Here is a 13,852-nt window from a genome sequence, read left to right on the forward strand (position 1 = left end):
CGCCTGTTTCCCTTTTGCAATTTTCTTTTTAAATTTTTTTTTAAATAAATATTTTTTATTGATTTCTAACAATTTTAATATACACATAACATAAAACACTGTATAGTGAAAAGTGCCCACCACCCGACAAACACACATACCCCACTATTTTTACCCAAGAGCAATGTCTCTATTTACATATTATAGAGTGATTCCAATTTATTCCTTGTAGCTTGGTCTCGGATTCTACTCACCATATATCATTTACCTTGTCCCACCGTCCCATCAGTTGTCTCAAGTCAGTTTCATTATTCAAATTCATCCTTTTGTCCATAATTTCAAATGGAATATTGTCCACCATGTACCTATACCAATTTTGCATTGTCTATTTCGTTGCATCCTTCCAACCCAAGACTATGACCGCCTGAGCATTTTCTATCGCTGCTTGTTTTATTTTTCTAAATTCTCCCGTCGCATTACTTTTAACTAATACTGCCATTTCCTTAGTAATTGTCCATTGTGTATTTAACATTCTATTAATGTCCTCTTGCACTTTTTGCCAAAAATTCTGCACTATCGGGCATTCCCAAAACATATGTATAAACACTCCTTTATCTTGACACCCGTGCCAACAAATACCCCAGACCTTCTGCTGAAAGTGTGTGAGTTGGACGGGAGTATAATACCACTTATGTAATATTTTCCTTCTCATTTCCCTAATTCTTGTATTCTTAATTTTCCTTATATTTTCTACTATATTTTCCATCTCTTGTACCATTACTTGTATCTCATTTTGCCACCATTTAGTCAATCCTTGGATCGTATCCCCGTCTGACTGCACTAGCATCTTATATATATTGGTTGCTTGCACCTTTATTGTTCTGTCAGGCTCTCTGGTAGACTTCTCCCGAAAATTCACAGGTACAAATTTCAGACACACACACACACGTTTGAAAATTCAAAACAATGTTCTTTATAATGAAAATTCACTGAACCTAAGCCCTCTTTTGGTATAGCAAAGAGCCCTCATCTCCAAACAAACTGGTAATTTGTACAAGTCCCTTATCAGTTCTGAGATACTTAGCTTGCAGCTGTGAGGCAATTCACAGTCCTTCTTCTTTCACAAAGTGAAACACACTTTGCTCTGGTTTAGTTTAGGAAAAAATCAGCGCACAAAAGGTCAAAGTCAGTAAAGCAGGCACGAAACACAACGATCAGATAATCCTCCACAATGGCCAAACCCACAGGCTGCTATTTATAGCAGCCTCACTAATGACCACAGCCCCACCCAACCACAGGTGGCCTCATTTTCTTTGATAATAATCTCTCAGTTGTTGCTGCCTATGCATCGCTCTCCGCATGCATGGCTGTATCATTAACCCTTGTTCCGAATTCAAGGAGGAGACAGATAATTGATCTCCTTCTGAGCTGTCTGCCACACTCTCCTCCTCCCTGTCACTCATGTCTTCTTGGTCAGAGGAGCCTTCATCAGCAGATTCCACCGGGGGCAAAACAGGCCTGCAGCATGTGGATGTCTCCCCCACAGCCACAGTCCTTGGGGCAGGAGCTGGGCCAGAGCTAACCACAACATTTATACCCTCACTTTTTTCTCTTATTATTTTCTCTAACCCTGTCTCCTCTCTCGATATTGCTTCTTTATTCTCCCTTTCATTGAGATATTTACATATTGCATTTATTTGTAGCCATCTTCCCTTACCTAACCACCATGCTATACGGTTTCTACTTGGCCTCCCGTCCTTCTCAGATCTTTTGCAATTTTCTGATGAGCAACACCAATGGCAAAACCAGCACGACTGAGCAACTTACTAAAAACAACAGCAGTGATTCACTTAACAGCTCTGGAAAGCAAGGACATATAACAGGTTTCCTATAATGTAAAAATGCTTGCATCTGTAAAATGTTACAGGATATTATTATTATTGTTGTCATTATTATTATTATTAGATTTCTAGGCCGCATGAATCCCAGTGACCAGTTAGGTCCCACAGAGTTGGCCTTCTCCGGGTCCCGTCGACTAAACAATGTCATCTGGTGGGACCCAGGGGAAGAGACTTCTCTGTGGTGGCTCCGACCCTCTGGAACCAGCTCCCCCCAGAGATTAGGATTGCCCCCACCCTCCTTGCCTTTTGTAAACTCCTTAAAACCCACCTCTGCCGTCAGGCATGGGGCAATTGAAACATCTCCCCCTTGCCCATGTAGTTTTTGTGTATGATTCGATTGTGTGCTTGTTTTTTATATATTGGGGCTCTTTTGGATTTTTTAACTTAAAACTGTAATTTAGATTGCGAAATATTAGATATGTTACTATGTTTTGTTTACCATTGTTGTGAGCCGCCCCGAGTCTATGGAAAGGGGCGGCATATAAATCCAATAAATCTAATCTAATCTAATCAAATCACCTTCTTGCGGACTTGGAGCAGGTCTTTTGCTTAAGCAGGCACGGGTAACCTAGAAGACCTCCAAGATCCCCTTCCAACTCTTATTGTTCTGTCCTTCAGGTCTCATTAACGACCATAAAAACACCCATGGGAATGCGCCAGTTCCTCCACCACCTGCTTCGCTCTCCAGGTGGAGGAACCCTAAACTCCCGGCCTTTCACAACCAAGCGACCTTCGGCCCCAGATACGACCAGCAACCCTCCCGAGATTTCCCAGCCAGCCAGGGCAACGCGACCACCTGGCGGAAGAAATACTCCCTCGTCAATGCCCCGCCTAGACCAGCCCTGTCTTCAGCCTCCAGCGTTCTTCCGGCAACTTCCGGCGTGGCCCAGAGCAGTGACGGTAGAGAAGCTCCCGAGCCACAGCTAACGCTCTCGGAAGCCAAGGCCGTCTCCAGCGCAAAGGTAATTGTCGAGCTGCCGTCTGTCTCTGTGGCGGGTGATGCCACCGGCTTGGGCTTCCCGCAGGACTTTTCCAGATCAAGAAAGGCCCCGTCATCATCTTTTCGTGGACGCCTGTCGCCGGCTCCTTGGTCGTTCAACGCCGCGGACTCGACACCCACCAGTGCAACGTGCGCTTCCACTTTGTTCCACGTACCCCGTTGCGAAAGTGTGGCCGTGGGTGGAAATAACCGACCAGCGAAGCCCATCGGAGGGACCGAGCTGACCCCCAGTTTAGGCCGGACTATCAGCGAGAGTGCCATTACGTTGAAATCGGAACCTCGGCGGTGCCTGGCCTCACCTGAACAGGGAACCTGGAAGAAGCCAGCACCCCAGGGCCCCCACCCATATGGTTCATCCCGCCACCCCTCCCCTGCGGGGACAGCCAAGCTCAACCCCACCGGGAACTTGGGCCCGCCGGCCGGCTGCGCCCATTCGGGTGAGGAAGCATCTTCCAGCACTGGGACGTGTCTTTCCTCAAACAAGTCAGCCCTTTTCCTGCTCCCGAAGTCGTCTTCCTCACCCACTTCCGGCCGGTCTTCCCGCTTCAAGAGAGCCAGCTACACCTGGGTGGCCAACCCCAGCGGCAGATCCCCCCGAAGCACGAAGCGGTGGGCCGCATACAGGGCCCCTGAAAACGCCCCCAAGCCCCCCGCCAGCTCCACCGCGGCCTCCCCCAAGTCGCAACCCAGGGGAGCGCATCTCGAGCCGGGGGCCAAACCAAAGAAGGCCACCCCGCCTTCGAAGCTGGCGGCTTCCTCCAGCCGCTACAGGTGGAAAGCAGCGAGTGCGAAGGCTGCTCCTTCCCCCTCGGCCTCGGTCTTCACTTGGAAGCGCAAGGAAGGGGTTGGGCCCGGGGAGGCCCCCTGTGTGGGCACCAGCACCTCCCTCCCAGCGCTGAGGCGGGTCCCCTCCGGACATGGCAGCCCCAGAGGCTTCTTCGGAACCAGCAGCTTTTTTAATTACAGGCTGAGGAGCTGGCCCAAACCCACAAAGAGGAAAGGAAGCGCCAGGTAAGTGAACTGGCTTCCAATGTTTTCTTCCTTCCTTTTCTCTGGACTGCGGTGGCTCATCCCGGAGCAGGAGTGGAATGGAATAGGGGCACAAAGAGTAGAAAAGAGAACAGACGGATAGAATTCATTCATTCATTCATTCATTCATTCATTCATTCATTCATTCATTCATTCATTCATTCATTCAGCTTCTATGCTGCCCAATCCCGACGGACTCATGACCACATTGTAGTGATAGAAACATAGAAACATAGAAGACTGACGGCAGAAAAAGACCTCATGGTCCATCTAGTCTGCCCTTATACTATTTCCTGTATTTTATCTTACAATGGATCTATGTTTATCCCAGGCATGTTTCAATTAGATTGGCTAGGTATGTATGTCAGGTCGATTGGATTGATTCATAAGTTTGTATAATGGGGTTTTATTGTTTAGAATTTTAGTGTGTTAAATTTTAGTATTGACTCCTTTCCATTCTTTTTTAATTTTTTAATTTTTAAAAAATAATCTTTGTTATTTACATTAAGAAAAAAATCAAATACAGTAGTACCTCTACTTACGAACGCCTATGCTTTACGAACTTTTCGAGATATGAACCGGATGTTTAAGATTTTTTTGCCTCTCCTCACGAACCATTTTCTACTTATGAACCTGAGCCGGCGCCACTGGGATGCCCCACCTCCAGACTTCCGTTGCCGGCTGAAGCGCCTGTCATTGCCTCGCTGGGATGCCCCTTTGCTCCCGCCCCACTGGGATTCTCTTCATTTCGTGCTTGCTAGAAGTCTGGGGGTCGGGGCATCCCAGCGCCGCTGGCAAGCACAAAGATAATCCCAGCGGGGGGAGGCAAAGGGGGAGGCAAAGGGGAACCTCCCCACCAGCTGAGGCGAATGGAGTGGGGACAGGGGCAGTGAGGAGAAGCGGGGAGTGGGGATAGGGGCAGCGAGGGTTTGCACACATGATTTGCTTTTACATTGATTCCTATGGAGAAAAGTTGCTTCTACTTACGAGCGTTTCTACTTAAGTTCATACCATAAAATAAACAAACAAAGGCAAAGGCAAAAACAGAACACAACTTATACAGACATATAGATATCATCATTCATGATTACAGTTATTTTATTTATTTATTTTGTCCAATATACAATGAGGGTTTTAGTGGGTATATATCTATATACACATAGTAAAATACATGATGGTTATAGAGGAGATACTCATAGTAAAATATATCTAAGAAATAATAGAAAAGAAGGTACAGTGATCCCTCTATTATCGCGAGGGTTCCGTTCCAGGACCCCTTGCGATAATCGAATTTTCGCGAAGTAGCGGTGCGGAAGTAAAAACACCATCTGCGCATGCGCAGATGGTGTTTTTATTTCCACAGCAGCAGCGAGGAGCCGAAGATTGGGTTTCCCCGCCGCCTCGCTGCTGCTGCTTGTCCGCGCGCGTGCCGCCCGCCGCCCGCCCCCGCGCTGTTGCTGGGGCCGCTTCTCGGCTGAGAAGCGGCCCGGGGGTTTCCTCGGCGTGCGCGCGTGCCGCCCGCCCCCCGCGCTGTTGCTGGGGCCGCTTCTCAGCTGAGAAGCGGCCCGGGGGGTTTCCTCGGTGTGCGCGCGTGCCGCCCGCCCCCCGCGCTGTTGCTGGGGCCGCTTCTCAGCTGAGAAGCGGCCCGGGGGTTTCCTCGGCGTGCGCGCGTGCCGCCCGCCCCCCGCGCTGTTGCTGGGGCCGCTTCTCAGCTGAGAAGCGGCCCGGGGGTTTCCTCGGCGTGCGCGCGTGCCGCCCGCCCCCCGCGCTGTTGCTGGGGCCGCTTCTCAGCTGAGAAGCGGCCCGGGGGTTTCCTCGGCGTGCGCGCGTGCCGCCCGCCCCCCGCGCTGTTGCTGGGGCCGCTTCTCAGCTGAGAAGCGGCCCGGGGGTTTCCTCGGCGTGCGCGCGTGCCGCCCGCCCCCCGCGCTGTTGCTAGGGCCGCTTCTCAGCTGAGAAGCGGCCCGGGGGTTTCCTTGGCGTGCGCGCGTGCCGCCCGCCCCCCGCGCTGTTGCTGGGGCCGCTTCTCAGCTGAGAAGCGGCCTGGGGGTTTCCCGCGCGTGTGCTGCCCACCCGCCCACGCCGTTGCTCGCGCCTTACCGGGGCAAGAGGGGGAAGACCCAGGGAAGCCTCTGCCCGGCGGGGAAACTCCACCATCTACGCATGCGTGGAAGGGCACGCATGCGTAGATGGTGGAGTTTACTTCCGGGTTGAAAACTCGCGATATAGCGTTTAGCGAACATCGAGATCGCGAAACTCGAGGGATCACTGTATAGTAATAGAACATATCAATGAAAAAACAGAAGAAGAGATATAGGAATAGAAGAAAGGTATAGGAGATATAGGAGAGCAATAGGACAGGGGACGGAAGGCACTCTAGTGCACTTGCACTCGCCCCTTACTGACCTCTTAGGTATCTGGATAGGTCAACCGTAGATAATCTAAGGGTAAAGTGTTGGGGGTTTGGGGATGACACTATGGAGTCTGGTAATGAGTTCCATGCTTCAACAACTCGGTTACTGAAGTCATATTTTTTACAGTCAAGTTTGTAGCGGTTAATATTAATTTTAAATCTGTTGTGTGCTCTTGTGTTGTTGTGGTTGAAGCTGAAGTAGTCGCTGACAGGCAGGACGTTGCAGCATATGATCTTGTGGGCAATACTTAGATCTTGTTTAAGGCATCTTAGTTCTAAACTTTCTAGGCCCATATCAAGTCTTAAACACTCAACAATTTATACATTTGCCAACCTTCCTGTTTTGGCCTACTTGTTTTTACATTGCTATACAGTATTATGCTGTCTTGTATCTAAATCTGAAGATTTGTACCTAAATCTTCATCTTGTTAATAGACGTCTTTCTATTTATTGTTTTATATTGTTGTAAGCCACCCCGAGTCCTAAGGGATTTGGGCAGCATAAAAATCAAATAAATAAATGAATGAACAAACAAACAAACAAACAAACAAACAACTCAGTCAAGAACAATCCTAGTGATACGCAGCTAAATCTCTCAGTAACTCTTAATACGTATTCAATACTATAAGTCTTACTTATTCAGCTTACAAATACAGTGATACCTTGTCTTACGAAGTTAATTGGTTCCGGGACGAGGTTCGTAAGGTGAAAAGTTCGTAAGATGAAACAATGTTTCCCATAGGAATCAATGGAAAAGTGATTAATGCGTGCAAGCCCAAAACTCACCCCTTTTGCCTTGCGCCGCTGGGAATCCCCGCCTCCGGACTTCTGTTGCAAGCCGAAGCGCCTGATTTTGCGCTGCTGGGATTCCGATGAGGCTCCCCTCACTGGGATTCAAAGCAGTGCTGGCAAAAATGAAGGGAATCCCTGCGAGGGGAGCCTCAGTGAAATCGCAGCATCGCAAAAACCCGGAAGTCTGGAGGTGGGGTTTCCCAGGGAGGGGAGCCACAGGGGAATCCCAGCAGCACAAAAACGGGCGCTTCACTGGCAATGGAAGTCCAGAGGTAGGGTTTCCCAGTGAGGGGAGCCTTCGGCTGGCAATGGAAGTCCGGAGGCGGGGCATCCCAATGGCGGCGGCTTGGGTTCGTAAGGTGAAAATAGTTCGGAAGAAGAGGTAAAAAAATTTTAAACACCGGGTTTGTATCTTGAAAAGTTTGTATGAAGAGGCGTTCGTAAGACGAGGTATCACTGTACATTAAAGCAGCATTTGAACCCACAGTTCTAAATACAGCATAGTCACAAAGACAAAACAGAAATAGCAGAAAATAATCAGAGAGAGAGAGAGAATCACTTCTGGCTCTCTCTTGTAGCAATCTGCAACACTGGCTCTTAAAGCAATAGTGTTCTATTACTGTACATGTAAGCATACATTTATTGTGAGTGATCTGTGTCCAGCTCAGCTGGTCACTGATTTTGAGGTCTGTCTGGGTATCCCAGGCCAGAGTTTTTGCCAGATGCGTCTGAAGTGAGAGTGAAGGGGAGTTGGAACCTAGGGAACCACCAGAGACTCTAGGACCCCCAGCTATGGTAGTGTTTGAGTCAGAGGATGATGAGGACCTGGAGGACCCTATATTAGATGCGAGAGTCAGAAGAAGGAGAGTTGGACATGAATATCTCTATAGACGAGGAATTTAGGCATTGAATATCTCTATGGGACATTTGGCCACCCCTGGCAGTATATAGGACAATTACAAAGATTTATTGGTGCTCGAATGGCAGGCGCTAGTGTAACAGAAAGTGCCCAAATGTTTGGCGTTTCAAGAGGTCATGTCTCAAAAGTCATGACTGCTTTGAAAGAGAAGGGCAAACGTCCTCAGCCAAGCACAGGTCTGGTCGAAAGTCAAAGTGGTCTTAGAGAGACCGTCGGACTCTATTAAACGAATTGTTAGAGCAGATCGCAAGATCGCAGCTCCTAAAATCACTGCAGAGCTCAATAGTCATGTACAGAACCCAGTTTCCACAAAAACTGTTCAAATGAAGCTTCACAAATGTGGAATCCACGGAAGAGCTGCAAGCTGTTTCCATTTTTTTGTCCACCGCCTGTATGTCAACATAGTAACCATATATCATCTAAATATCATTAATGCGACTTAATTTCATATCCTTTGTCTAATTTTTTGTGAAGGATTCTGACCCGCGCTCTGCTCTCCTTCCAGCTCTCCCACCCTCCTCCTGAAAAGTCGCTACTCCCTCCGAAAGCGCCACGCCACACGGGGAAGGTCCTCCCCCACCGCCCGTCGGACCAGCACAAAGGGCCTTGTGCAGATCGGCAAGCACAGGTTGCGCCGGCTGCCGGTCTCTCGCGCGCCCAGTTCACCCAAAGAAGGTAAGTAAGAGATGCTTTGGATTGGGAGATGCTGGCTGGGCAGTCTTGTGAGTGCTCCTTGTCCACCTCAGGTCATGTCAGATTTGGAGGAGGATGAGCCAGGCCCCTCTGGATCCCCTGGGCCAGGGGAGGTGCCAGCTGATCCAGAGAGTGAGAGTGGGGGAGAAAGTGGCCTGAGTGAACCCGAGGAACCACTAGAGGGGGCTGATGTGACAATGGGGGAGTGGTCCCAGTCAGAGGATGAGGAAGACATGAGAGTGGACAATATAGGAGATTTCTGAGAAGGCAAGAGGAGTTGCATAGTAAAAGGTATTAGTGTACAGCCTTTTGTCGTTGGGGTCTGATGTCACTTCCACGCAGTATAAAGGCAGAGGATGGTGGGAAGTGGGGTGGGGAGTCAACGTCATTCAATGGGAGAGATGTGAGGCTGTGTGTGCGTGTGTGTGATTGAACAAGGCTGAAACGCCATGATTTCTGCCTCAATGGAAGACGTTCTCGGTTGGATGCTGAGTGCTCGGGATTTCGGTGAGCAAATTCATACGCTGAAATAATGAATGGACCGTTATCTGAAGAATGCTGGCTAGGCCGAGTTTGGCGCCGTTCCCGGACCTAGTTTACATTTAGCTCCGAAGAGAAAGATAACTCCTTCTTCCTTGCCGTTTCAAACCTGCTTTTTGTGATGGGTGCTTTTCTCAAATAAAGAGTTTGGTTTTAGCATAAAATAAGGGATTTCTGGTTGGGTGAGCAAGCCAAGAAGGTTGCTCGCCAAGAGATTATTCCCACTCTGATCCACACGCTGATTTTTTGAAAGGGTTTCTAACCAAACAAACAGGACCGGTGAGGGTCCGGGGGGGGGGGGGGTCTAGTATGTTGCAGTACCCTGTTACGTTGTTTTAAAGGGGGGGGGTAGGTGTGGGCTGCCTCCCACTTCTGAAAAACCTTGTGATCCTTATTCAGGGTGGTGGGATTGATTTAAATCAAGTTGATTTAAATCCCGATTTGAATCCCAATTTAAATCTGTAGTTAAAAAAAAGGCTCAATTTCAACCAACTCGATTTAGATTGTAATTTTTTTTAATTTTTATTTTTATTGAATTTTTTGAAACAAAAAACATAAACAAACACATACAAAAAGTAGACACATCATACAATGTGTACAAGCAGTTTACGGAAACTTGTGCATTTTGAGATAAAGTTGTTTTTACATTGCCTTTTCTACATTGTCCTCTTTTATTTTATCTGTTTTTTTCATTTCGGTTTTTTCTCTCTCTATCCAATTGTATAATTTTCCCCATATGGTATAATAGTCATTTCCCTGTTTATTTTGCAATTCCACTGTCATTTTACTCATTTTTGCGCTTTCTAGTATCTTTCTGATTACCATTTGTTCTGTTGGTATATTTTCTTTTTCCAATTTTGTGCAAAGCTCAATCTTGCCTCTGTAAGGACATGGATTGTAAGATATAAATGTGCCTTTTTATGATGCCCACTGATAATACCTAGTAGGTATATTTTCGGTTTTAGTTCTAGTTCATAATTTAGAATTTCTTTCAACCAATTTCTAATTAAGGCCCAAAATTTTATTTATTTATTTATTTATTTAATCAGATTTGTATGCCGCCCCTCTCCGCAGACTTTTACTGCTTCTGCTGGGCATGTTCACCACATAAGGGAGTATGTGCCATGGGGTGTTTTACAACATTCTCTGTTTAAATTATTACAAATTTTTGCTAGTCTTGCTGGGCTAAAAGTTAGATCGTCATTTTTAAACAGCAAACTCATCTCTGCTGTGAAAGTTGTGTGAATGCATCCACCCAGTGCGGGTTATCTTAGCTTGCGCAACTTGGATCCATTGAATGAGTTTACCAGAAATGTATAATGTGGCAGAATATACGGTCTCATGATACCCAACTAAGCTCTACTTTGTGCTGAATAAACCAAATTATTAATGTATCTTAAACAGAAAACTTTAGATTTTTACTCCAAGAGCATTATATTAAAATAAATTTGATTTTTTTTAAAAAAAATCCAATTTTAATCGACAAAAGTCCACGGAGAGGACTTCCAATTCATAAAATAAATATTTATCCACCCTGTCCCTATTCAGGATTGGGCTGTTGAAAGTTACCTGATTTTCAGAGATTTTGCCTGTGGAAATTTGTAGGGTGGGCTGATGACTCACCGGAGTGGGTGGGTCTTCTATGGGCTGTGGCTTATGGTTTGCTGATACCCAGCCAGGATCTGAGCTTGGGGTTTGACTCTTTGGCTTGTTTTTTCACCTAAGCTGCCCTTTTTTTTTATCTTGAAGAGGAAGATGAATGGAGGAAGAAGGCTCCTCCATCCCTTGAGTTAGTTCGAACAGGTATTATATATATATATATATATATTAAAAAACCACCCTCTTTTCTCCACTGAGTGTTGAGGCAGAGGGGCTTAACTCGGCATCTTTCTGGCATTTTTGCGGCTTTTGAAATGTTGACAGTTTCAAAAAGCCGTTTGAAGATCTGGAGATTGGGGACAGGTGAGCTTTCAAAGACAGATGTGCTTTACAGTTGTTTCGTACGCTCTTTATTTAGTTTACTCCCTGCCGGCTAACTCTGACTTCTTCATAAACAGAATTGCAGGTGGGGGAGACAAGTCTTTCATATATATATTTAAAAATCTTTAACATAAATGAGAAGTTGTATACATGGACAAGAATTTGGAGAAATGAATGATAAGAAGTGACGAGAGGAGCAGAATTGATAATTGATACTGTTGTTTTGGAAAATATCACTCCTCTTATTAATATCACTATGATGAATGAGATTTGTCAGAGTTTTGATATACCAAAAGAAAATAAGGGATTTATTTTCTATAACTGCATAAGACTAATGATAACTATTGATGAATGTATGGAAGTTATGACAGAAATGTGATGTTTCTCTCTTTTAAATATGGAGAGGGTTCAACGTGTAGAGATGCAAGATTTATAATTGCAAATGTATATAATACATGTTGGCGCCTCTCTATTTTTTCCTGGGTTTTTTTTTGTTTTGTTATTGTTTTTTGGGGGGGATTTTTGTGGGTTTTAAAAAACATATTGCTTTCGTTTTTGTATATGTCAATCTGTTTTTTTAATATTCTTAATAATTTTTTTTAAAAAATCTTTAAATGGCAAGGGAAAAAATGGCTTAGATTATTTCGCCTACTCAACGCACAACCTTCGCTCAAAGCATCGTCTTCGGAGAGGGGCGGCATACAAATCTAATAAACTATTATTTATTTATTTTATTTTTATTATTATTATTATTATTATTATTATTATTATTATTATTATTATTATTATGATCATCATGATCATCATCATCATGATCATCATCATCATGATGTTTCTGCTTTTCATAGAAACATAGAAGACTGATGGCAGAAAAAGACCTCATGGTCCATCTAGTCTGACCTTATATTATTTCCTGTATTTTATCTTAGGATGGGTCTATGTTTATCCCAGGCATGTTTAAATTGAGTTGCTGTGGATTTACCAACTATGTCTGCTGGAAGTTTGTTCCAAGCATCTACTACTCTTTCAGTCAAATAATATTTTCTCTCATTGCTTCTGATCTTTCCCCCAACTAACCTCAGATTGTGCCCCCTTGTTCTTATGTTCACTTTCCTATTAAAAACACTTTCCCCCTGAATCTTATTTAACCCTTTAACCTGTTTAAATGTTTCGATCATGTCCTTCCTTTCCCTTCTGTGCTCCAGACTGTGCAGGTAGAGTTCATGGAGTCTTTCCTGATAAGTTTTCATGTTTGTGTCTCCTTTTTTTTACAACTAGTGTTCTTTTGTGCTGTTCCCCGGGGAGGAAAAAATAAACACTTTGTGTACGTGACCTACATTCATTGGGTGTGACGCGCATTCCAGTGTGTAAGTTGGTGTTTTGGTTGTGGATGTTGGTAAATGGTGATGCTGAGGCTGATGTTATGGTGCCTTTGTGACTAAGAAAGGATTTCGTAATAGATTTTGGGTGTATGACTGGAGAAATCAGGCACTCAAGTGCAGATTATATAGGGGCGGTAATGGCAAAGCTTTTTTGACTTGGGTGCCAAAAGGGTGCAAACATACATGGTTTGTATTTGTATCTAGTGGCAAGGGCTAGTAGTGTAGTCCATTCCTGGCCCTGCCTCTTTCTCCTCCTCTTCTTATTTAAAAATAATAATAATAATAATAATAATAATAATAATAATAATAATAATAATTTATTAGATTTGTATGCCGCCCCTCTCCGAGGACTCGGGGCGGCTCACAACAAATAAAACATCATATACAAATCCAATGTTAAAACAGTTTTTCTTCCTCTGCTTCCTCCTCCTCTTCATCTCCTTCTCTAGTACTTCCTTCTCTTCCTCTTTCCCTTCATCCTCCTGCTCCTCCTTTCTTCTTCCTCTACTTTTCTTCTTCCCTTTTTCTTTCTCTTCTTCCTCTGCTTTCTTCTCCTCTTAATCTCCTCTAGCTTTTTCTCCTCCTCTCTTCCTCCTTTCTCTTCTTTCCTTCTTCCTTTTTTCCTTCTCTTCCCCTTTATCCTTCTCCTTTCTTCTTCCTCCACTTTTCTTCCTTTTTTCTTCCTCTTCTTCCTCTGCTTTCTCCTCCTCTTAATCTCCTCTAGCTTTTTCTCCTCCTCTCTTCCTCCTTCTTTCTCTTCTTTCCCTTCTTCCTTTTTTCCTTCTCTTCCCCTTTATCCTTCTGTTCCTCCTTTCTTCTTCCTCCACTTTTCTTCCTTTTTTCTTCCTCTTCTTCCTCTGCTTTCTCCTCCTCTTCATCTCTAGCTTTTCCTGCTCCCCTCTTCCTCCTCCCATCTTCTTCCTCTTCTTTCCTTCTTCTTCTTCCTTCTTTTCCTCTTTTCCTTTATTCTCCTCCTCCCCCCTTCCTCCTCCACTCATCTTCCTCCTCTTCCTCTTCCCCTTCTTCCTCCTCCCTTCTTCCCCTTCTTCCTTCTCTTCCTCTTTCCCTTTATCCTCCTCCTCCTCCTCCCTTCTTCCTTCTTCCTCTACTTTCTTTCTTCCTTTTTACTTCCTCTTCCTCTTCTGCTTTCTTCTCTTCATCACCTTCTCTAGTATTTGTTTGTTTGTTTGATTTATTTATTTATTTGAGTTCTATGCTGCCCAATCC

The 13,852-nt window shown here is 45.1% G+C and overlaps 1 protein-coding gene across 1 annotated transcript in view; it reads left to right on the forward strand.

The window, feature by feature from the left end:
• Positions 1 to 13,852, forward strand: part of LOC139165265 (zinc finger CCCH domain-containing protein 3-like) — a 107,297-nt gene that overhangs the window by 2,090 nt on the left and 91,355 nt on the right. Inside the window, exons 2-3 of the mRNA XM_070748402.1 lie at positions 2,499 to 3,891; positions 8,536 to 8,705. Coding sequence (XP_070604503.1) covers positions 2,499 to 3,891; positions 8,536 to 8,705 — 1,563 coding nt within the window. The remainder of the gene's footprint in view (positions 1 to 2,498; positions 3,892 to 8,535; positions 8,706 to 13,852) is intronic.

The sequence above is a fragment of the Erythrolamprus reginae genome, chromosome 3 (genome assembly GCF_031021105.1).
Source record: "Erythrolamprus reginae isolate rEryReg1 chromosome 3, rEryReg1.hap1, whole genome shotgun sequence".
Lineage (NCBI taxonomy): Eukaryota > Metazoa > Chordata > Lepidosauria > Squamata > Dipsadidae > Erythrolamprus > Erythrolamprus reginae.